The following is a 25,147-nucleotide window of genomic DNA, read 5'->3' on the forward strand; positions in this document are numbered from 1 at the left end:
GAGAGTCCCGTTCACAGCGGAGCCAGCAGGAAACCATCCCAAGCGGAGGCGGATCAGCATCGCAGAGATGTCCCCAGCCGATACACAGGCAAGCAGTACATGGCCACCGGATCGGACCGGACCCCCTCCACAAGGGAGAGTGGATAATAAATACATACATATATAAAAAAACAAATCCATACACAAGCCGTGTAGGACTTGGTGAACACCATCCATTTTCTACCGCTTGTGCCTCTGAGGGGTTGTGGGGGTGCTGGAGCCTATCCCAGATGGACTCGGGCAGACCCCCAAAAAATTAGACAACATTCACACTCACACACACTAGGGACTATTTAGTGTTGGCAATCAGCCTATCCCCAGGTCAGTGACGTGCGGTGAGGTTCATGGCTGGTGAGGCACTGACTTCATCACAGTCAGATTTATAAACATATGAACCCTATAGAGCAGGGGTAGGGAACCTATGGCTCTAGAGCCAGATGTTGCTCTTTCAATGACTGCATCTGGCTCTAAGATCAATTTTAGCTGACATTGCTTAACACGATAAGTAATGAATAATTCCGCTGGTAATCCGTGTTAAAAATAACATTCAAATTATAAAACATTCTCATGCATTTTAATCCAACCATCCGTTTTCTATCGCACCTGTTCAAGATGTCGCATTAATGGTAAGAAGTATTATATTTATTATTGGTTAACTTTAGAATAACAATGTTATTAAAAAGAATAAGAGACTTATTATACTCAAAAAATTGTGTTCTTACTTAAAAATGCACGCATTTACAGTGGGGCAAAAAAGTATTTAGTCAGCCACCGATTGTGCAAGTTCTCCCACTTAAAATGATGACAGAGGTCTGTAATTTTCATCATAGGTACACTTCAACTGTGACAGACAGAATGTGATAAAAAAAAATCCAGGAATTCACATTGTAGGAATTTTAAAGAATTTATTTGTAAATTATGGTGGAAAATAAGTATTTGGTCACTTCAAACAAGGAAGATATCTGGCTCTGACAGACCTGTAACTTCTTCTTTAAAAATCTCTTTTGTCCTCCACTCGTTACCTGTATTAATGGCCCTTGTTTGAACTCGTTATCTGTATAAAAGACACCTGTCCACAGCCTCAAACAGTCAGACTCCAAACTCCACTATGCTAAGACCAAAGAGCTGTCGAAGGACACCAGGAAAAGAATTGTAGACCTGCACCAGACTGGGAAGAGTGAATCTACAATAGCCAAGCAGCTTGGTGTGAAAAAATCTACTGTGGGAGCAATTATCAGAAAATGGAAGACATACAAGACCACTGATAATCTCCCTCGATCTGGGGCTTCACACAAGATCTCATCCCGTGGGGTCAAAATGATCATGAGAACGGTGAGCAAAAATCCCAGAACCTCACGGGGGGACCTGGTGAATGACCTGCAGAGAGCTGGGACCAAAGTAACAAAGGTTACCATCAGTAACACACTACGCCGACAGGGAATCAAATCCTGCAGTGCCAGACATGTCCCCCTGCTTAAGCCAGTGCATGTCCAGGCCCGTCTGAAATTTGCCAGAGAGCAAATTGATGATACAGCAGAGGATTGGGAGAATGTCATGTGGTCAGATGAAACCAAAATAGAACTTTTTGGTATAAACTCAACTCGTCGTGTTTGAAGGAAGAAGAATGCTGAGTTGTATCCCAAGAACACCATACCTACTGTGAAGCATGGGGGTGAAACATCATGCTTTGGGGCTGTTTTTCTGCTAAGGGGACAGGACGATTGATCCGTGTTAAGGAAAGAATGAATGGGGCCATGTATCATGAGATTTTGAGCCAAAACCTCCTTCCATCAGTGAGAGCTTTGAATGGTTGACCAAATACTTATTTTCCACCATAATTTACAAATATATATTTTTTAATTCCTACAATGTGAATTCCTGGATTTTTTTTTTCACATTCTGTCTCTCACAGTTGAAGTGTACCTATGATGAAAATTACAGACCTTTGTCATCATTTTAAGTGGGAGAACTTGCACAATCGGTGGCTGACTAAATACTTTTTTGCCCTACTGTAGTTGTATTCAGTGTTAAAAATTTTATAAGGCTCTCACGGAAATACATTTTGAAATATTTGGCTTTCATGGCTCTGTCTCCCAAAAAGGTTCCCGACCCCTGCTGTAGAGTATCTTATTCACCATTTGATTGGCAGCAGTTAACAGGTTATATTTAAAGCTCATACCAGCATTCTTCCCTGCTTGGCACTCAGCATCAAGGGTTGGAATTGGGGGTTAAATCACTAAAAATGATTCCCGGCCGCTGCTGCTCACTGCTCCTCTCACCTCTCAGGGGGTGAACAAGGGGATGGGTCAAATGCAGAGGACAAATTTCACCACACCTAGTGTTTGTGTGACAATCATTGGTACTTTAACTTAATGTAGCAGGTACTTTAGCTAGTATAAATTACACTTATTATCATCATTATTACTGCGATGAGGTGGCGACTTGTCCAGGGTGTATTCCCCCTTCCGCACAATTGTAGCTGAGATAGGCACCAGCGCCCCCCGCGACCCCAAAGGGGAATAAGCGGTAGAAAATGGATGGATGGATTATCATTATTAGGGATAATACTGCTAACATTAACAATAATAAATAATCACGTGTATGTACAAAATAACAAACACAACAGTACACAGTGTTGTCACTATGTGTAACCGCGCTCCAGCAGCAGTGTTCATTCATTGTCTTTACTGTAGCATAAAAAATGCAGATGGCCTTAAAACGCCGCAATACTCATTCACCATATTTAAGTACCCAAAATAAAGACTCGACATAAATATAACTTAAATCGAATCAGAAACATTGCAGGAAACGGGATTAAAACCCGATGCTAACCGCCCATAGAAAATACATGGGTACGGCTAATAGCTACTATTAGCAAACATATTCACTTACCAACTCGGCTTAATATCTCAACATCGACACACTCTTTCGTCGCAACTCGGCCCTGATGGTCGGCACCTATAAGTTTACAATTAGTTGTAAAATGTTGGACGGTTGGTTTTAAGATATGTAGGCAAGCGACAACTTTAAAACATACCGGCTTCAGATGTCCCAAGCCTAGCCGAATAGTGCATGAATGATCTCTGGGATCACTAGCGCCCTCTACCACCAGGAGCCTGGAGAACAGGTGCCTCACAAAGTGTGTCTGAGCAGCCGTTTTATGATTGCCCAGCACAAGAAATACGTTACACACATACAGTTGTTGACAAAATACACTGTACATTATATACCTCAGCTAACTAAACTATGGAAATGTATAATATAATTCATATAGCAATACGGTCTCACTGCACCGCTGCCAGCAGTTAGCCGAGTCATTGCGCAATCCACGGGGAGGCTCAGCTGGCTGTGACTCAGCGCAAGTAATTCTCAGTATTTGAACGGCAAATGAGAAAACTAAGCGATTTTGAATAAAAAAATAATTTAAAACTGGTGAAGTTAAATGGAAAATAACTTTATAGTATAATCACTGGACACATATAACAATATAATTATCTTTTTTTCTTTTTACATTTTCATCTTTCCATGATGGCAGGTGAGGCTACGCCCTGACTGCACGTCACTGCCCCAGGTGTATATCTTTGGAGGTGGGAGGAAGCCGGAGTATCCTTAGAGAACCAAAGCAGTTACGGGGAGAACATGCCATCTGCACACAGAAAGACCCCGAGCCCGGGAATCGAACCCAGGACCTTCTTATTGTGAGGCACACGCAGTAAACCATTTTTCCCACCATGCTGCCCGACTTTGTGAACACATCACTAAAAAATGGTTGGATTAAACTACTTGCAATTTAATTTTTCGAGTGTGACAACTCCAGCTAATTTTTACTATAATTTAATAATGCTAGCAAACATATGAAAAAGTTAACATACCATATTTTCTTGAATTTCCGCCGGGGCGCTAATTAATTTAAAACCTCTTCTCACTCCTGCGCTTACCAAAGGCATGCGGGTAAAGTAAGCATGTGTTGATTATTTTAAAACCTCTTCTCACTCCGGCACTTACCAAAGGCATGCAGTAAAAATTTGAGTGTGATGTAAGCTTGGACCTTAAATCCTACTGAATAGCTCTTAATTTTCTTCACTTTATGCGATTTCAAATAGGCGGTAATTTATGCGATTTCAAATAGGCGGTAATTTGAAATCGCATAAAGTGAAGAAAATTAAGAGCTATTCAGTAGGATTTAAGGTCCAAGCTTACATCACACTCAAATTTTTACTGCATGCCTTTGGTAAGTGCCGGAGTGAGAAGAGGTTTTAAAATAATCAAGGCGCCAGCGCCCCCCGTGACCCCGAAAGGGAATAAGCGGTAGAAAATGGATGGATGAAATTACCGGTATTGATATCAGCCTCCTCCATTTGGAAAATGATGACAGGGGAAGTGTCACTGGTGATGTCACGAGTTTGACCAGGCGGTAATACTAAGCATGCGCTAATTATTTTGCGAAGCGAGTTTGACCCGGCATTAATTCAAGGCAAGCGCATACAATATGCCCTGCGGCAATTCAAGGAAATACGGTAATTAAACAGAATATATGTTTGGTAGTGGCAGTTTTTAAAGATACACACTGATTTTTATATTTTGGACCACATTTATTTAAAAAAAACAATAGGATTAAGTAAGTCACTGTGTAGCCATCAGGGCACGGAAATGTGACGTCACTTCCTGGTCAAAATTTTTTATTTAGAATTAGCCGTGCCTCTAAAACACTTGTGTTCTGGTAGTGACGTACAAACTAGGGACATGATTTTGTGAGCAGTTTTTTGATAAAAAAAACAAAAAAAACACCAACAATAAATCTATGTCGTTCAACATGTTTTTAAACGTAAGCATAAAGATCTGTTAAAGGCCTACTGAAACCCACTACTACCCACCACGCAGTCTGATAGTTTATATATCAATGATGAAATATTAACATTGCAACACATGCCAATACGGCCGGTTTTGTTTACTAAATTGCAATTTTAAATTTCCCGGGAGTTTCGTCTTGAAAACGTTGTGTAATGATGACGTGTACGCAAGACGTCACGGGTTTTTAGGAAGTATGAGCGCTGCGTACATACACAGCTAAAAGTCGTCTGCTTTAACGGCATGATTACACAGTATTTTGGACATCTGTGTTGCTGAATCTTTTGCAATTTGTTCAATTAATAATGGAGAAGGCAAAGTAGAAAAATGGAGTTGGGAAGCTTTAGCCTTTAGCCACACCAACACACGGTGATTCCTTGTTTAAAATTCCCGGAGGTGAAGCTTTACTATGGATCAGATCGGTCAAGCGAACATGGATCCCGACCACTTGTCAAGCGGCAGGTTTCGGTGAGAAAATTGTGTTAAAAAGTCTCCTCTTACTGGAGATCTGTGGAGTTTCCACCGTCCTTGTATCTGCCCTTGTATCTGCCGTGACTTCCCTCAGAAACTGGCCTCAAGACACCCGTGGACACACCCCTCCGACTATCAGGTACTATTTAATCTCACTAAAACACTAGCAACACAATAGAAAGATAAGGGGTTTCCCAGAATTATCCTAGTAAATGTGTCTAAAAACATCAGAATCCGTCCCATGCTATCGCGTTTTTTTTCTTTTCTTTTTCTAGTCCGTCGCTATCAATATCCTCAAACACGAATCTTTCATCCTCGCTCAAATTAATGGGGAAATTGTCGTTTTCTCGGTCCGAATAGCACTTTTTGTTGGAGGCTCCCATTAAAATCAATGTGAATACGTGAGGAGCCCCCACACTTGTGACGTCATCGTCTGCGACTTCCGGTAGAGGCAAAGCTTTTCTCTTAACACCGAAAGTTGCGAACTTTATCGTGGATGTTCTCTACTAAATCCTTTCAGCAAAAATATTGCAATATCGCGAAATGATCAAGTATGACACATAGAATGGACCTGCTATCCCCGTTTAAATAAGAAAATCTCATTTCAGTAGGCCTTTAAATTATACAGGTGAAAAAAATATAAAAAATATTTTCATAAATTGACATTTAGGGGTCACAATTGGGACAGCTCCTTCTAGGAAAAATTGACAAAAAAATTTTTATCCTATGACTATCTCAATCATTGCTATGTGTTTAGACAAATCATAATTTACCCATATGTAGTTTCCATTTATATTTGGATATAGGATTATGAGTCACCATTTGATTAAACGCTAGTGTGATGAAGTGTGGCTAAATTTCTATACATTCGGCACTCCGGAGTTACCTGTAGGCTTTGTTTGGAGTAGAAAGCTGTCGGAATGTGTTTGGAGTAGAAAAAACGGGGCAGGTGAATTTTGTCTGCGGTTACCATAGTGAACAGTGAGAAATTGTCAAGTTGTTTCTCATAGATGGTCTAGCGACTGAACAGGTAAAACAAATTGTCAAACTAAAAGCAGTTGCAATAATTTAACGGACCTTCTCAAGTAATTGTCTTATTTTGAAAGTCAAAAGCGGAACTCATTTTGCCTGTGGAGAAAAACCTGATGCCTGCGAAACTCCCAATGTTATCTCGGTTCAGGAAAGTTCCAAGTCGGTCTCCGAGTTTACTTCCCGATGTGTCGTTTGAACAGATTTTAATGTTCGAACGGTTTTTGATGTTCGGAAAGTACCGGACTGTTATTTTGGTAACGAAGGGGGTTTAAATCGGCCTTCTTAAGGAGGTTGTCAGAACTGTACAATGCACATGTTGGCGTCAAACGGATCCGTAATGGACCCGCAGTCGGAGTTGGTGAAAATTAAAGCGCACTACTGCGGGTAAGTAGCGACAAAACTGTAAAAAAAGCTAAGAAATAATAACATCAGCCATTGTTATGTAGCCGGCCGGTGCGTAAACAATGGCGGACACCTGTTGAGCAGATAATGGTGGCAGGCCGTGAATATTACTGTTATTCCGTCACCACACTTGTGATGTGGACTTTGAGAAGCTTGGTTATTTCTACCTTCTTTTTGCTGTGTCATCGTCAAATGTGCTGCTTTCCTTCAAACACAAACAACAAAAAGTGGATACAACTGCTGCATTTCAGTTCTTATTAGTGTTCCACAGATCATATTTGGCCGAATTTCCTCTCCTCGCGTACTGCATTTTTATTACAAGTTTTGTAAAACATGAATGACAGGAATTCATTGTACTTTTGTGAATCATTAAAGCTTGAGGACAATAAACACACACCCTCAATTGTTTCTGATGCCGTGTGCATTAAGGAGAGGTTTGGAAAAAAACAACAACTAAAAACAAACAACACATTTATTTGTTCCGAGGGTGTACACCAGTGGTTCTCAAATGGGGGTACGCGTACCCCTGGGGATACTTGAAGGTATGCCAAGGGGTACGTGAGATTTTTTTTCAAATATTCTCAAAATAGCAACAATTCAAAAATCCTTTATGAATATATTTAGTAGGGGTGTGGGCAAACATCGATTTGAATACGAATCGAATCATTTACGTTGTGCGATTCAGAATCGATTCTTATTTTTAAAAAATCGATTTTTTTTTTCCATTATTAATTTTTTTAATCAATCCAAAAAAACCACTATACAGCAATACCATAACAATGCAGTCCAATTCCAAAACCAAACCTGACCCAGCAGCACTCAGAACTGCAATAAACCGGGCAATTGAGAGGAGACACAAACACGACACAGAACAAAACAAAAGTAATGAAACAAAAATGAATATTATCAACAACAGTATCACTATTAATTATAATTTCAGCATAGCAGTGATTAAAAATCCTTCACTGACATTATCATTTGACATTTTTTAAAATAATAAAAAAGAACAATAGTGTCTCAGTGGCTTACACTTGCATCGCATCTCATAAGCTTGACAACACACTGTGTCCAATGTTTTCACAAAGATAAAATTAGTCATATTTTTGGTTCGTTTAATAGTTAAAACAAATTTACATTATTGTAATCAGTTGATAAAACATTGTCCTTTACAATTATAAATGCTTTTTTTTTTTTTTAAAATCTACTACTCTGCTAGCATGTCAGCAAACTGGGGTAGATCCTGCTGAAATCCTATGTATTGAATGAATACAGAATCGTTTTGAATTGGAAATATATCGTTTTTGAATCTAGAATCGAATCAAATCGAAAAAATCGATATATTATCAAATCGTGACCCCAAGAATGGATATTGAATCGAATCGTGGGACACCCAAAGATTCACAGCCCTAATATTTAGTGAATAATACTTCAACAAAATATTAATGTAAATTCATAAACTCTGAAAAGAAATGCAACAATTCAATATTCAGTGTTGACAGCTAGATTTTTTGTGGACATATTCCATAAATATTGATGTTAAAGATTTCTTTTTTTGTGAAGAAATGTTTACAATTAAGTTCATGAATCCAGATGGATCTCTATTAGAAATCCCCAAAGAGGGAAGTTTAAGTTGATGATTACGTCTGTGTGTAGAAATCTTTATTTATAATTGAATCACTTATTTATTTTTCAACATGTTTTTAGTTATTTTTATATCTATTTTTTCCAAATAGTTAAAAAAAGACCACTACAAATGAGCAATATTTTGCACTGTTATACAATTTAATAAATCAGAAACTGTGGACATAGTGCTGTATTTGAATTCTTTATCTCTTTTTTCAACCAAAAATGCTGTGCTCTGATTAGGGGGTACTTGAATTAAAAAAAATTTCACATGGGGTAGATCACTGAAAAAAGGTTGAGAACCATTGGTGTACACAATAGTGACGACTAACGTGTCAATTATTCAAAACAGGAAATACAACTGTGCCATTACAGAAAGTGTTCATGTGTCTTTGTCAGATCAAGGGTGTCCAAAGTGTGACCAAGGGACCATTTGCTGTCCGCAACTACTTTTTTAAAAGCCTGTTGTGGTTTGGACCATTTTTTATGTTACAATTTGCCCCATTTTTGATTCACTATACTAGCTTGTGCCTTTTAAGCAGCTCATTAACTATTTACACATTAAAGATTACCGTATTTCCTTTAATAGCCGCCGGGGCGCTAATTAATTAAAAACCTCTTCTCACTCCTGCGCTTATTCAAGGCATGCGGTAAAAGTAAGCAGGCGCTAATAAATTTAAAACCTCTTCTCACCCCTGGGTTTGGTGCTAGTGGGGTGTATAATATAGCCAGTAAGAATCATGGATGCATTGCATTCTGGGTATGTGTTATGTTGCGTTTATAATGTGTTACAGAGCCGATGTTCTCCAGAAATATGTTTGTTATTCTTGTTTGGTGTGGGTTCACAGAGTGTGGCGCATATTAGTAAGAGTGTTAAAGTTGTTTTATATCACAACCATCAGTGTGATCTGTATGGCTGTGGAACAAAACCCCTGGTTTACACATAGTAGAATCCCAAAAATTATCCTCCGCCATTTTGGAAATAACGAAAGGGGAAGCATCACTTGTGACGTCACGAAATTGACCCGGTGGTAAAAGAAAGCATGCGCTTATAAATTTGTGGAGCGAGTTTGATCCGGCAGTAATTCAAGGCAGGCGCATATTACATGCGCTATTCCAGGAAATACAGTAGCTTAGAATGTTTATTGATAATCATGCTCAACATTAGACCCTTAACACCTTTTGTATGACAGTGCTTATTTAGATCAGAGTGGACTGTATTGCGCATCACTGACGTGCTGGATTTTGCATAAGTGTCAACAACAAGTCCTGTTCTATTATATGAGAGAGCATTGTCATGCCAAATTTCTTCCCCCCTACAAAAACCTTCCCCCCGGAAGACATTTGGCTTGACAGCCCCTCTAACGCATGAAGGACCACAATGAGGGCGTGACAATACCAAGTTATATGACTCTTTAAATCAATCAATCAATGTTTACTTTTATAGCCCTAAATCACTAGTGTCTCAAAGGGCTGCACAAATCACAACACAAACCACTACGACATCCTCGGTAGGCCCACATAAGGGCAAGGAAAACTCATACCCAGTGGGACGTCGGTGACAATGAGGACTATGAGAAACTTGGAGAGGATGAAAGCAATGGATGTCGAGCGGGTCTAACATGATACTGTGAAAGTTCAATCCATAATGGATCCAACACAGTCGCGAGAGTCCAGTCCAAAGCGGATCCAACACAGAAGCGAGAGTCCCGTTCACAGCGGATCCAACACAGAAGCGAGAGTCCCGTTCACAGCGGAGCCAGCAGGAAACCATCCCAAGCGGAGGCGGATCAGCAGCGCAGAGATGTCCCCGGCCGATACACAGGCAAGCAGTACATGGCCACCGGATCGGACCGGACCCCCTCCACAAGGGAGAGTGGGACATAGGAGAAAAAGAAAAGAAACGGCAGATCAACTGGTCTAAAAAGGGAGTCTAGTTAAAGGCTAGAGTATACAAATGAGTTTTAAGGTCAGACTTAAATGCTTCTACTGAGATAGCATCTCGAACTGTTACCGGGAAGGCATTCCAGAGTACTGGAGCCCGAAATGAAAACGCTCTATAGCCCGCAGACTTGTTTTGGGCTTTGGGAATCACTAATAAGCCGGAGTCCTTTGAGCGCAGATTTCTTGCCGGGACATATGGTACAATACAATCGGCAAGATAGGATGGAGCTAGACTGTGTAGTATTTTATACGTAAGTAGTAAAACCTTAAAGTCACATCTTGAGTGCACAGGAAGCCAGTGCAGGTGAGCCAGTACAGGCGTAATGTGATCAAACTTTCTTGTTCTTGTCAAAAGTCTAGCAGCCGCATTTTGTACCAACTGTAATCTTTTAATGCTAGACATGGGGAGACCCGAAAATAATACGTTCCAGTAGTCGAGGCGGGACGTAACAAACACATGGATAATGATCTCAGCGTCTTTAGTGGACAGAATGGAGCGAATTTTAGCGATATTACGGAGATGAAAGAAGGCCGTTTTAGTAACGCTTTTAATGTGTGACTCAAAGGAGAGAGTTGGGTCAAAGATAACACCCAGATTCTTTCCCGAGTCGCCTTGTTTAATTGTTTGGTTGTCAAATGTTAGAGTTGTATTATTAAATAGAGGTCGGTGTCTAGCAGGACCGATAAACAGCTTTTCCGTTTTTTTGGTGTTTAGTTGCAAAAAGTTAGCGGACATCCATTTTTTAATTTCATTAAGACACGCCTCCAGCTGACTACAGTCCGGCGTGTTGGTCAGCTTTAGGGGCATGTAGAGTTGGGTGTCATCAGCATAACAGTGAAAGCTAACACCGTATTTGCATATGATGTCACCTAGCGGCAGCATGTAGATGCTGAAGAGTGCAGGGCCAAGGACCGACCCCTGGGGAACTCCACACGTTACATAAACATAGTTCTCACGACTGTGTGGATCCATTATGGATTGAGCTTTCACAGTATCATGTTAGACCCGCTCGACATCCATTGCTTTCCTCCTCTCCAAGGTTCTCATAGTCATCATTGTCACCGACGTCCCACTGGGTATGAGTTTTCCTTGCCCTTATGTGGGCCTACCGAGGATGTCGTAGTGGTTTGTGTTGTGGTTTGTGCAGCCCTTTGAGACACTAGTGATTTAGGGCTATATAAGTAAACATTGATTGATTGATTGATTGATAGTTCGAGGTCACATTGTTATGGGAGACGCACTGCATTCTATCAGTAAGATAAGAGTTAAACCAAGACAGGGCTAAGTCTGACATACTAATTCGTGTTTTGATACGTTCTAATAAAATATTATGATCGACGGTATCGAAAGCAGCGCTAAGATCGAAGAGCAACAACATAGATGACGCATCAGAATCCATCGTTAGCAATAGATCATTAGTCATTTTTGCGAGGGCTGTCTCCGTAGAGTGATTTGCCCTGAAACCGGATTGAAAGGTTTCACATAGATTGTTAGACGCTAAGTGTTCATTTAACTGCTCCGCAACAATTTTTTCGAGGATTTTTGAAATAAAGGGAAGGTGAGTTTACCATGAGGTCAGGATCGAGGTTAGGTCTTTTGAGAAGAGGATGAATAACCGCTTTTTTGAATGCTAGGGGAACAGTGCCCGAGGAAAGTGATAAGTTTATAATATTTAGCACTGATGGACCTAATAATACAAAGAGCTCCTTGATAAGTTTCCCAGGAAGAGGGTCAAGTAAACATGTTGTTTGTTTTATTCCATTTACACGTTGTAACAATTCCTCTAATGTTATTTTCTCAAAATGAGAGAAGCTATTTTGGAAGGCAGTATCCACCCTATATACATCCGTATCTGTGTTAATAGAACCCAGTTGTAGCTGGGACGCATTGTCTTTAATCTCCTTTCTAATGACTTCAATTTTCTTATTAAAGAATTGCATAAAGTCATCAGCTGAGTGGGTGGAGCTACTGGAAGGGGTCCCTTGTTGGGTTAGCGATGCTACCGTACTAAACAAAAATTTAGGATCGTTTTTATTACGGTGGATGAGATTTGAGTAATATTTAGCTTTAGCTAAGGTAAGCCTGCGTTTATAAGTTATTAAACCATCACTCCATGCTTGATGGTGCACCTCAAGTTTAGTCGTGCGCCATTTGCGTTCCAGCTTTCTACATAATCATTTCTGAGCTCTAGTTTCTTCTGTAAACCACGGGGTACGCATTTTTGGAGCCTTTTTTAACTTTAGCGGTGCTATGTTATCAATGGTTTCGCGCAGGACGTCGTTAAAGTTGTTAATGAGGCTATCAATAGAGCCCACATACTTTGGGAATGGTGCCATTACCGAGGGCAGTAGGTCAGCAAGAGTTGTCGTTGTGGCCGTATTAATGTTGCGGCTGCTATAGCAGTTATTATTATTATTAGTTTGACAAACATGCGTCTGAACCTCAAATTTTATAAGGTAATGATCGGACAATACTAGAATAAATATATATAAATTTATTTACTAGAATAAATATATCGTAATTTTGGAAACGGTGATACCCCTGACAAGCACTAGGTCTATCGTATTACCGTCGCGATGCGTGGGTTCATTTATTATTTGTGTAAGACCACAGCTATCAATTATAGTCCAGAGCTTAAACTCTTAAAGGTTACAGCTGCAAAATTAGCGAAGCAAAAATAGCTTGAAAGGTTATCATGCTGGACTGTTAATATTTTTTTCTCACCGTTATTTTTCACTAATGACAATCAGCCAATTATGATCATTTTAAAACAGGCAGCTGTGTGGGCTGCTTTAAGGTCCTTCCACCCTCTTTGGGGTCCTTCAGGCAATGGAGAGGCGGTCATGCCAAATGTCTTCCGGGGGGAAGGTTTTTGTAGGGGGGAAGAAATTTGGCGTGACAGCATATCAAAGCGTGAGAGGAATGAACATGGGAGTTCACATGTATGGCCCACCCTCGTATGAGCTTAAAGGCCTACTGAAATTTGATTTTTTTATTTAAACGGGGATAGCAGGTCCATTCTATGTGTCATACTTGATCATTTCGCAATATTGCCATATTTTTGCTGAAAGGATTTAGTAGAGAACATCGACAATAAAGTTCGCAACTTTTGGTCGCTAATAAGAAAGCATTGCCTTTACCGGGAGTCGCAGATGATGACGTCACCCGGGCTCCTCACATCTTCACACAGTTTATAATGGGAGCCTCCAACAAAAAGAGCTATTCGGACCGAGAAAACGACAATTTCCCTAATAATTTGAGAGAGGATGAAAGATTTGTGGCTGAGGATATTGATAGCGAAGGACTAGAAAAAAAAAAAAAAAGTTAAAAAAAAAAAAAGCGATTGCATTGTGAGCGATTCAGATGTTTTTAGACACATTTAACAGGATAATTATGGGAAATCCCTTATCTTTCTATTAAGTTGCTAGTGTTTTAGTGGAATTATATAGTATCTGATAGTGGGAGGGGTGTGTCCACGGGTGTCTTGACGTCAGTTTTTGAGGGAATTAGTCACGGCAGCAGCAGCACGACAGAAACCTGCTGGTTGACAAGTGGTCGGGATCCATGTTCGCTTGACCGCTCTGATCCATAGTAAAGCTTCACCTCCGGGAATTTTAAACTAGGAAACACCGTGTGTTTGTGTGGCTAAAGGCTAAAGCTTCCCACCGCCATCTTTCTACTATGACTTCTCCATAATTAATTGAACAAATTGCAAAAGATTCAGCATTACAGATGTCCAGAATTGCCGCGATGAAAAGAGACTACTTTTAGCCGCTAGTGGTGCTGCGCTCATACGTCCCCTCCAACTCGAGACGTCACGCGCACGCGTCATCATACTCGTCATCATTCCGCGACGTTTTCAACAAGAAATTCCGCGGGAAATTTGAAATTGTAATTTAGTAAACTAAACCGGCCGTATTGGCATGTGTTGCAATGTTAATATTTCATCATTGATGTATAAAATATCAGACTGCGTGGTCGGTAGTAGTGGGTTTCAGTAGGCCTTTAAATAGCGAATGATTTTGAGTAACGGGACTCTTGCCTTCACGTAATCCAACACGCTTGTTGATCGTGTTGCCAACAGTCCAAAGTGCCTCTGTAAGTATATTTCCATTGTTGATACAAATAAATGTACTGATTGTAACTGCATTGAAATACAAGTCTGTACATTTAGAAAAACAAAAACAAACAAACAAAAAAAACAACCCGTAAGGGTAAAAAAAAGAGCAAACAGGTGTATTGTAATGAAAAATGTTCGCTATTTTAAAACTGCCATAAAGGCTGTTTTTTTTCTTCATTCGTCATTGCTGCAAAAATACTAATATTTACTAATAGTAAATATAATTTAAAATTTGGTTTTACACCAAATTACTGTTATTTAAAAATCGATTCCACTGTTATTTTTACATTACATTCAATGTTGGTATGAATTATTGTCCTATTCAATGCTCCAATCCTTCACATAAAATGTTTAATTTAGAATTTTTTGGGGGGGAAAATATTGCATATTTTGTGTGTTTGATGGAAAAAACAGGCTTTTCATGGATATAAAGGGCATAGATCTTTACATAAAAAAAAAAAAAACTCTTTAGATATTAAGTGTTGAAAGTAAAAAAAACTAAAAAAAACTTGTTTTTTTAACAATTTAATGACTGAGACCCTTCTGGGTCCCCGGGACCTTTAAAATTCACAAAAAGTGAGGGGACCCTGTCTCTAATGGTTACAATAAATATTGTATTGGTTTTGAAAAGGAAACATATCAAAATGGAAAATGTTTTGACACCTCTGATTGAGATCGTTCTCTTCTCCTGACATTATTAAGCATTATTTATTAATTTGAATTTACTATTACAGCATGTACTACAAAATATTAATGTCACTTATGACTTTGTAACAGGGATAATGTTAGCACATGCGCAGTTAAAACATCAACAAATATCTTAAACTTGCCACATCTTTTCCCTAGTTGGAAGTCAAATTCTTGTTGAGCAAAATGTCAACATTTCTGCTGAAACAGATGATAAACAGTCGTGGTCAAAAATTAACATACACTTGTGAATGACATACTGTCATCTCTGTCTTGAGTTTCCAATCATTTCTACAACTGGTATTTGTTTGTGATAGAGTGATTGGAACACATACTTGTTTGTCACAAAAAACATTCATGAAGTTTGGTTCTTTTATGAATTTATTATGGGTTTACTGAAAAAAATTACCAAATCTGCTGGGTTAAAAGTATACATACGCACTGTTAATACTTGGTTAAATACATTATCAATTTTTGTTATGTAAAAAAATTACAATCAAAGTTACAGTGGGGCCAAAAAGTATTTAGTCAGCCACTGATTGTGCAAGTTCTCAACCACATAAAATGATGACAGAGGTCTGTAATTTTCATCATAGGTACACTTCAACTGTGAGAGACAGAATGTGAAAAAAAATCCGGGAATTTTTTTTTTTTGTAAATTATGGTGGAAAATAAGTATTTGGTCAACCATTCAAAGCTCTCACTGATGGAAGGAGGTTTTCGCTCAAAATCTCACGATACATGGCCCCATTCATTCTTTCGTTACCACGGATCAATCGTCCTGTCCCTTTAGCAGAAAAACAGCCCCAAAGCATGATGTTTCCACCCCCATGCTTCACTGTAGGTTTGGTGTTCTTGGGATGTAACTCAGTATTCTTCTTCCTCCAAACACGACGAGTTGAGTTTATACCAAAAAGTTCTATTTTGGTTTCATCTGACCACATGACATTCTCCCAATCCTCTGCTGTATCATCCATGTATCCTTTTTGGCGTGACTTTGTGAGTAAGCATTAAAGAGCTATGACGTCATGTTCCTTTTTACAGTACGTAGTTGGAGTGCGGTCACGTGACTGCTAGACTCTGTTTAATTGGTGAAACAGATTCATGCAACAGAAGTCTCTCCAACTTGTCAAATCAGTACGTGGGGCGTGGTCGGGAGGTGGGGTGGGGCGGTGTTGGGGGCGTGGTTAGGAGGGGAGGAGTATATTTATAGCTCGATTATTTTTTATATATATATATATATATATATATATATATATATATATATGGGGCGGCATGGCGTAGTGGGTAGAAACCTGAGGGTTGCAGGTTCGCTTCCCACCTATTGACATCCAAATTGCTGCCGTTGTGTCCTTGGGCAGGACACTTCACCCTTGCCCCCGGTACCTCTCACACTGGTGAATGAATGATGAATGAATGATTGGTGGTGGTCGGAGGGGCCGTAGGGGCAAACTGGCAGCCACGCTTCCGTCAGTCTACCCCAGGGCAGCTGTGGGTACTGATGTAACTTACCACCACCAGGTGTGAATGAATGATGGGTTCCCACTTCACTGTGATCGCCTTGAATACCTAACAATAGAAAAGCGCGATATAAATCTAATCCATCATTATTATATTTATATATATTTATATATATATATATATATATATATATATATAAGAAATTATTGACTATTAGTAAATTCCAGCTATATATATATATATATATATATATATATATATATATATATATATATATATATATATATATATATATACTGTATATATATATATATATATATATATATATATAAGAAATACTTGAATTTCAGTGTTCATTTATTTACACATTTACACACACATAACACTTATCTACTCATTGTTGAGTTAAGGCTTTAATTGTCCATCCTTGTTTTTCTAACCATATGCATGTACAGTAGATGGCAGTATTGTCTTGTTTAAGAGTTTCACAACATTGCTGTTTACGGCAGACGAACTGCTTTACGGTAGACGAAAAAGGACTGCTGTTGTTGTGTGTTGTTACCGCTCTGGGAAGACGCTAATGAAACTGCCTAACAATAAACCCACCTAAGAAACCAAGAACTCGCCCTCGATCATTCTACAGTTAGATAGATAGATAGTACTTTATTGATTCCTTCAGGAGAGTTCCTTCAGGAAAATTAAAATTCCAGTACCAGCAGCAGTGTACAGAGTTGAGATCAATTTAAATAAAAGTAAAAAGTAAATAATGGGGGTTTAAATGGAAACAAAATAGAGAAATATTACAACAAGAATAAAAACTAAAAAGCAACAATGGGAACAAAAGGGAATAAGCGGTAGAAAATGGATGGATGGATGGGGAATAAAAATATAACAGTAAAATAAGACTATACCAAGACAAAGTAGGCAGTAGTGACCATGTTATGAAAACGTATTGCACTGTTATTGTTTTGCACCCCCTGTCATCCTAGTATCCCCCGCCCCCCGCCCCAGAGAGGAGTTGTACAGTCTAATGGCGTGTGGGACAAAGGAGTTTTTGAGTCTATTAGTCCTGCACTTGGGATGAGGCAGTCTAGCACTGAACAGGCTCCTCTGGCTACTGATAACGCTATGCAGAGGGTGACTGGCATCATCCAGGATGCTCACTAGTTTGTCAACAGTCCTCTTCTCTGCCACCGTCACCAGTGAGTCCAGTTTCATTCCGATTGTAGAACCGGCCCGCCTGATCAGTTTCTCAAGTCTGGAGCTGTCCTTCTTAGATGTACTGCCCCCCCCCAGCACACTACCATGTAGAACAGAACACTGGCAATCACATACTGGTAGTACATCCGCAGGAGTTTTTTGCAGATGTTGAAGGAGTGCAGTCTCCTGAGGAAGTACAGCCTGCTCTGTCCTTTCTTGTACTGATGGTCCGTGTTAACAGTCCAGTCCAGCTTATTGTCCACCCGAACCCCGAGGTACTTGAATGAGTCCACGGTCTGTACCTCAACTCCCTCGATCACAATAGGTTGTGACCGTGGACTCGACCTCCCAAAGTCAATGACCAGCTCCTTGGTCTTTGATGGATTGAGCTGCAAGAGGTTTGTGTGGCACCAGACAACAAAGTCCCTCACCAGATTCCGAAACTCCTCCTCTCTGCCGTCCCTGATGCACCCGACGATGGCTGTGTCATCCGCGTACTTCTGGATGTGACACAGCTCTGAGTTGGAGCAGAAGTCAGTGGTGTACAGGGTGAAGAGAAGAGGGGCCAGCACCGTTCCCTGCGGTGCTCCGGTGCTGCTGATCACAGTGTCAGACGTGATGTCCTTCAGTCTGACGTACTGTGGCCTGTCGGTGAGGCAGTTCGAAATCCAGGCAACCAGGCAGGGGTCCACTCACATTTTGTAGAGCTTGTCCTGAAGGAGGCGGGGCTGGATGGTATTAAAGGCACTCGAGAAGTCCAGGAACAGGATCCTCACCGTGCCATTTCCCTTATCCAGGTGTGAGTGGGCTCGATGCAGCAGGTAAAGGATAGCATCCTCCACACCAACGCCTGCCTGGTACGCAAACTGCAGGCTGTCCTGGGCATGTTGCACCTGTGGTTTGAGGAGGCTGAGAAAGAGCCGCTCCAATGCCTTCATCAGATGAGAGGTGAGCGCCACTGGTCTGTAGTCGTTCGGCTCACTGGGGCAGTTCTTTTTGGGAACTGGAACGATGCATGACGTCTTCCAGAGGGTTGGTACTCTTCCCAGCTGCAGGCTGAGGTTGAAGATCCTTTGAAGTGGTTCACCCAGTTCTGCAGCACAGGTCTTCAGGAGTCGGGGGCACAGCTTGTCTGGGCCTGCTGCTTTCCTTGGCTGTAGCTTCCTCAGTTGACCTCTGACCTGGTCCGCAGAGATGACTAATGTCTGCGTAGAGGTGGTGGGGGGGGTGCTGCCATGGCTGGGGGGGAGGTTCGTTGAGGGGAGCAGAAGAGGGGGTGGCTGTGATGGGGAGTGGGGAATGGAGAGGACACGGGCTGGTTAAACCGGTTGAAGAAGTTATTCATCTCATTGGCCCTCTCTATTGTCCCCACAACAGCTCTGGTCTTTTACTTGTGGCCTGTGATGGTTTTCACACCCTCCCAGACCTCCCTCATGTTGTTCTGCTGCAGCTTCTGCTCCAGCTTCTTCCTGTAGCTGTCCTTAGCCTCCCTCACGCGTCGTTTCACCTCCCGCTGTGCTGCTCTCATTGCCTCCCTGTCTCCACTCCTGAAGGCAGCTTTCTTTTTGTTGAGGACAGCTTTAACTTCTTGTGTTACCCAGGGTTTGATATTAGGGTAGCAGTTATAACGTCATTGGGCAGACATGCTGTTTATATTGTGGGAAAGCAGTTGTGTAAACAGGCTGTCGACATGTCACTCGGGTCCGCATGGAGCTGGAGGGGGCGTGGCCTCCAGCTCCACCTGAATTTCAGGAGAAAATTTGTCCCGGAAGGTTTTCGGGAGAGGCGCTGAATTTCGGGAGTCTCCCTTAAAATTCGGGAGTGTTGGCAAGTATGCTTAAAGGCTTACACAAACACTCTAAGTACGATTTATCTTAACAGTTACTTAAGTAAATGTAACACAGTAAATTTAGCTCTGTAATCAGCCGAAGGTGCGTTCAACATAAGTTCAAGTCGTTGTCTCTAATCGCTAATGCCCTTCTTAGCTTAACTGCTGACATAAAGACGCAGTATCTAAAAAACAAAACAAAAACATTGCTTAAAAGATTTCAGTGTGTATAAGTCATTTTCATACTGATAGTATATTATATATTATCATTTTGATTTCGAAAACCCTTGATATGACATTTTTGTTAGTCCAGTTTACACCCCATCTCTTGCCTGCAGTCCGCTGGGATAGGCTGCAGCTTATCCAGGGACCTAATGCAGATAAGTGGTTAAGAAAAAGGATGCAATTTTCAGCTTTTTACCTAAAGTCAGCTGGGATTGGCTACAGGACACATGGTAGAAAATGGACAAATGATGGACAATCTCGTATCATATTATTCCAGTTATGTTAACGACCTTGTTTAAGCGGCGGTTGGGAGAGACTAGCAGTGCTACGCTCGAGCTGCTACACGCTCTGTCATGTTTTTGACGATTTCTTTCTTCAAATTACTTACTCTAAGCACTGTCTTTGAAGAAAGTGAGTGTCTAAGACACTCACTTTCTTCACAATTATGCTTGGAAAAAACAGAGTTATGACCATCTGTCGCTACAAGCGAGTAAGAGCGGATGTTGTGCTCAGATCTTACGGGGTTCACTGTGACATTCACTGACTTCGCCGACCAGTGCAGGCTGTTGAGCACAAAGTCAAATAAATATTAGTATTCTAGTTTTGGCATGGCCAGTCTTTGAGTGCTGCACTTCCTTGAGAACAGTATATATAGTACAATAAAACAGTTCAAAGGTCACATTGCATCAAGAGTGGGAATTGCCAACCTTTTTTGTCCTTATCCATCTTATCCATAAAGAGAAGAGAGAGGGAAGTCCAGTGGTTCTCAAACTTTTTCCTCAGAACACCCCAATGACCAACATTAAAATACAATAGTGTAATGGACCCAAGTATTCAATAAAAACAAGGCAGTGGTTTTATTTAGTAAGTATATTTAATATTTTTGGCCACCCCAACATTACGCACAGTTTGAACAGTAACACTGTGTTTGAATATAGGGAGATAAAATGCAGTACTTAAAAAATGAATCAAATACAATGATTTGCAGGGTTTCCCACACATTCATGTATTTGTGGCGGCCCGCCACAAAAGAATTACGGCCGCCACACATAAAAATAAATTATTTAAAAAAAATAAAAAAATACATTTTTTTTTCTTCTTTTTTTTTTTGACTTTTGACTCGCTCGACCGCTCATAAAAGCAATGGGACTCTGTCTGTGAATGGAGCTTGTAGTTACATATGATGTAAATATGTAAATATTATATAAATATGTAAATAAATAGGTACATAAAGTGTTGTAATTATATTCCAACTCCGCGTTCTTCTTGGTCATCGTCGCCGCCGCTGCCAAACTCCCTCCCCCCACTCGCCCCTCCCGCCCGACCAAACCACCACAAATAGATCCCTGACCTGTGGGAAACACTGATTTGCACAAAAAAGTTAAACATTGTACTAGTTTTGTCGTACTCGTCAATATTAAGCAAACATACTCCACTATTTCGCAAGACGAAAAGCACTTGCAAACTTTTTTAAATGAATTAAACATTTTTTAATTTGAATTTCCTTTCAATTTCTTGTCTTCAGTTGATACTATATATTGTAAAGTATTTCATGTTTTTCATTTTTCAAAATTGCATTTGTATTATAGAGGACTAGGTCTTATGTTATGTCGCACTTGTAGTTTATTTAGTGTTTAATAGCTGGCCCCGAAGGCATCATTGCTTACTGTTCCGCGTGTTGATTGGCTAGGAGTTTGCGGCTGATAAAGCTTTGCTAACGGCTCAAGTCACGTCATTACAACATTTAATTGAGGGACTCTGTGGCGTACCACTAGTTGGCGCCACAGCACAGTTTGAGAATTACTGATCCCGTCTGTTGTGTGTCCACATTCAGGGATATGTTAATCACGGACCTGACCACCACGTTAACCTTCGTGGAGCTCTGTGACGAGGTGAGAACTATGTGCAGTTTCACCAAACATCAGCCCATCACGCTCAAGTGGATTGATGACGAAGGTGGGTGTGTCTCACTGACAAATGCTTTCAAATAAAGGTCACGGGCGTGTCTTACTGACAGCTGGTTTAGTAGCATGTTTTTGAGTGGTGCACGTCACAATATTTTTATTGGGGCAACTTCTTTAGCAGCAGGCGTCTTCAAAACACCGTCGAAGCAATGCTGGCACTTTAGGAGGCCGATAACATTATGTGTTGCGTAATGGGTTTTTTTTGTGGAACTTTTGCAGAACATTTGGCGCAAATCACACAAAAGTTGTGAATCTTCCAACAACTGAACGATTTGATTTTGATTCTCATTTGAACGCTTTTTGCAATGTATAATATTTGGAAGGGCTGGGCGATAAAACAATGTCAAAATATATCACAATAGAAACGTAAATATTCTTCTTCTTGGGAAGAAAGCTGAAGTATGGAAAAAAGGTTGGTTGCATGAAAAAAGGCCCCTGCTCTCTGGTAACCGAGCAACGCAGGAAGTCATCACTGATTGGAGTGACACGCTAACACCCAATCAGGTAACCGTATCAACTATCAAGTTAGTTTTTTTGCATTGAGTGAGAAGAGATAGTCAAAATGGAGAAATTGTAGATAAAAAAGGAAAAGTCAGCTGGACAGTTTTTTTTAGATTTCAGCTGGACAGTTTTTTTAGATTTTTGTCGTCAGACCCCTGTGGTCTGTAAATGATGCTCTGCGCCACACCACCCTTTAAAGCACAGCTGTAACTTCCTGCCACTAAACCTGCAGAAAAGAGTTCTTCTCAGGTTTTCTCTGTGTTTACATTCTCACTCTTTGCACAGTTTTTTTTATACATTTTATGAAGCATTTCTTATATATTCCTTATTTTTGCAGCTTAGATTTAAGAGTTTATTGTTAAGTGTTCAATGTGATTTTACTATTTTGTTTACATGTTTGAGTGTTTTCCATGCTTGTGCTGACATTTCCTTTCTGCCTTGATAGCTGAGGGATTATAATCTGAGGAAGGTTACGTTTAATTTATTTCTACTCGTACTTATTATTGATATCAATAATTATCGATATCAACTAGTGTAAAACACTTATATCGTGATAGAGCTCTCAGCCGTATCGCCGAGCCCTACAAAATTGGGACTTGTAGACCGCTGGTATTGAACTAGTGTAACCTTTGACCCCACTAAGGTTGAGATTTACTGCAATTGTGTGGCTATGTCTGCAGGAGACCCTTGTACCATCTCATCTCAAATGGAGTTGGAGGAAGCGTTTCGTCTTTACAATCGAACAAAAAGGTCGGGACTGCTGCTACATGGTATGTTTATATATACACACATATATATATATATATATATATATATATATATATATATATATATATATAAAAAAGTTTTTTGTTACCCCAATTATTACATATTGTGATGATTGATGAAGGGGAAAGAAAAAAAGTTCTTACGTTTTTATTGTTGCTTTTTGTCTGCACACAGTTTTCCCAAGTATTCCGGAGCAGCCTGGAATGTTGTGCCTTGGCGAGGACAGTAAGCAGAACCTTTTTTTTTGTAGATTCTCTTTTTTGTGGGGTTGTGGCACATTATAAATATATGTATGTATACATGTACATAAATATATTTATATCATGTTTTAAAATTTTCCCATCATGTACTATAATGAATGGGTGTGATCTCAATTTTTTTTGTGTTTATTGGACATTTCCTAAAATATCCACAACATTTAATGAGCAGGTCCCTACTCCATGACTAGGGAAGGTTGTTTGGATTGAGTCATATAAGTTAATTCTGTGCATGTACTTAAATGGAGGTACAATTAATAGTCACTAACTTGGCGTCAGAAAAATGTCAGTTAATAGACTGCTGGCTATTTATATATGATGTGAAAACACCCGCGCACAGCCAAGTTGCTCTTTGGACTGATGCTGTGTCATAGGCCAAATTTTAGACGCCGGCGGGCGGCACTTGGCCCGTGGGTCGTAGTTTGGACACCCCTGCTATAGAGAGTCCACAGAAGCACTGCAGGGGGCTATTTCTTTGTATTCCCACAGCAATTTCTCCACAAAATGTAATTGCCTTTCAAATGTTAGTGTAATGGCCACCCTATCACTGTGCCTTGCAGGTTCAAAACAAAAAAACATGAATTACTATATTATCATATTCATGTTGGCATTTAAGATTAACGCACTAGTTGCTAGCTTGCTATTAGCGGCGTTATACTGTATTATTGGAATGTCTTAGTATGGCACAATAACAAGTTACCTGTTGGACTAGTTTAATTTAAAACACAATTGTATACAGGTTTGTGGTCCCCACTCTGTCTCTCCATCAGTTTGAGGGTTCTCGGCCAGGAAAACATTGAAGACCACTGCTCTATGTACAAAAAATATGAACAGGAATAAAACAAAAATTAGCACAATTTATTAATAATTGTATTGGCCTGTGTGGTGTGTGTACAGCTCAACGAGGCTACTTAAATCTATAAAACAATGACCTAAAAATGTGCATCCTAATGTTGCCATGTTTCCTTTGACTCTTGGCCATTTTGTGATTTGGTCTAATTCTAGTCCTTATGAATTTTTTCTACATTTGAAAGACTTCTATGTAGTCTACATAACATGTAATGGTGGTTATTTGGTCAAAATGTTGCTTAGATGATGTTTCACAGACCCTTTCTGACCGTCTCTTCAGGATGTACCATTTTGTGGGCTGGTCTTTTCTACATGCCTCCACTTTGATAGCGTTTTCTCCCCGTCATCTTTGTTGTACCGATAGTTTACAGCGCTTCCATAGCGAGTCTACTGACAGATTAAGTTCAAACTTAATGCTACTTTGTGTTAGAAATGGCAACAGCGGAGGATGCATGGCGACATGGTGGCATGGCTTGGTTAGTGGAGCGGCCGTGCCAGCAACTTTAGGGTTCCAGGTTCCAGTCCCGCTTCCACCATCCTAGTCACTGCCACTGTGTCCTTGAGCAAGACACTTGACCCTCCTGCTACCAGTGCCACCCAACCCACACTGGTTTAAATGTTGCTTAAAAATGTAGATAATGGGTTTCACTATGTGGAGCGCTCTGAGTCTCTAGAGAAAAGCGCTTTATACATATAATTAATTTCATTACATGCACAAGCCAGTCTGCCCCAAAACAAGAGGAAAGTGAGAAAGTCGACGTTTGTCGGCCTACAATGGTTGAGACGCGCAAAACACTAAAATAGATGCTCCTCTTAAAATATTTATTTAAAAAAATTAATACAAGTTATTTTTGGTTGTAATGAGCAAACAATCTGCCTATGGAACAAGTCAAAATTCCCTTGGTAAGATTTTTTTTAAATGACACA

The 25,147-nt window shown here is 40.2% G+C and overlaps 1 protein-coding gene across 1 annotated transcript in view; it reads left to right on the forward strand.

The window, feature by feature from the left end:
• The first annotated feature begins 6,466 nt into the window (after positions 1-6,466).
• The window catches only part of prkcz (protein kinase C, zeta), a 208,396-nt gene continuing 189,715 nt past the window's right edge, over positions 6,467-25,147 (forward strand). Inside the window, 4 exon segments of the mRNA XM_061903119.1 lie at positions 6,467-6,774; positions 21,716-21,837; positions 23,027-23,116; positions 23,289-23,339. Of these exon segments, the coding sequence (XP_061759103.1) occupies positions 6,698-6,774; positions 21,716-21,837; positions 23,027-23,116; positions 23,289-23,339 (340 nt within the window). The 5' untranslated portion in view covers positions 6,467-6,697.

Source organism: Nerophis ophidion, linkage group LG06, assembly GCF_033978795.1.
Source record: "Nerophis ophidion isolate RoL-2023_Sa linkage group LG06, RoL_Noph_v1.0, whole genome shotgun sequence".
Lineage (NCBI taxonomy): Eukaryota > Metazoa > Chordata > Actinopteri > Syngnathiformes > Syngnathidae > Nerophis > Nerophis ophidion.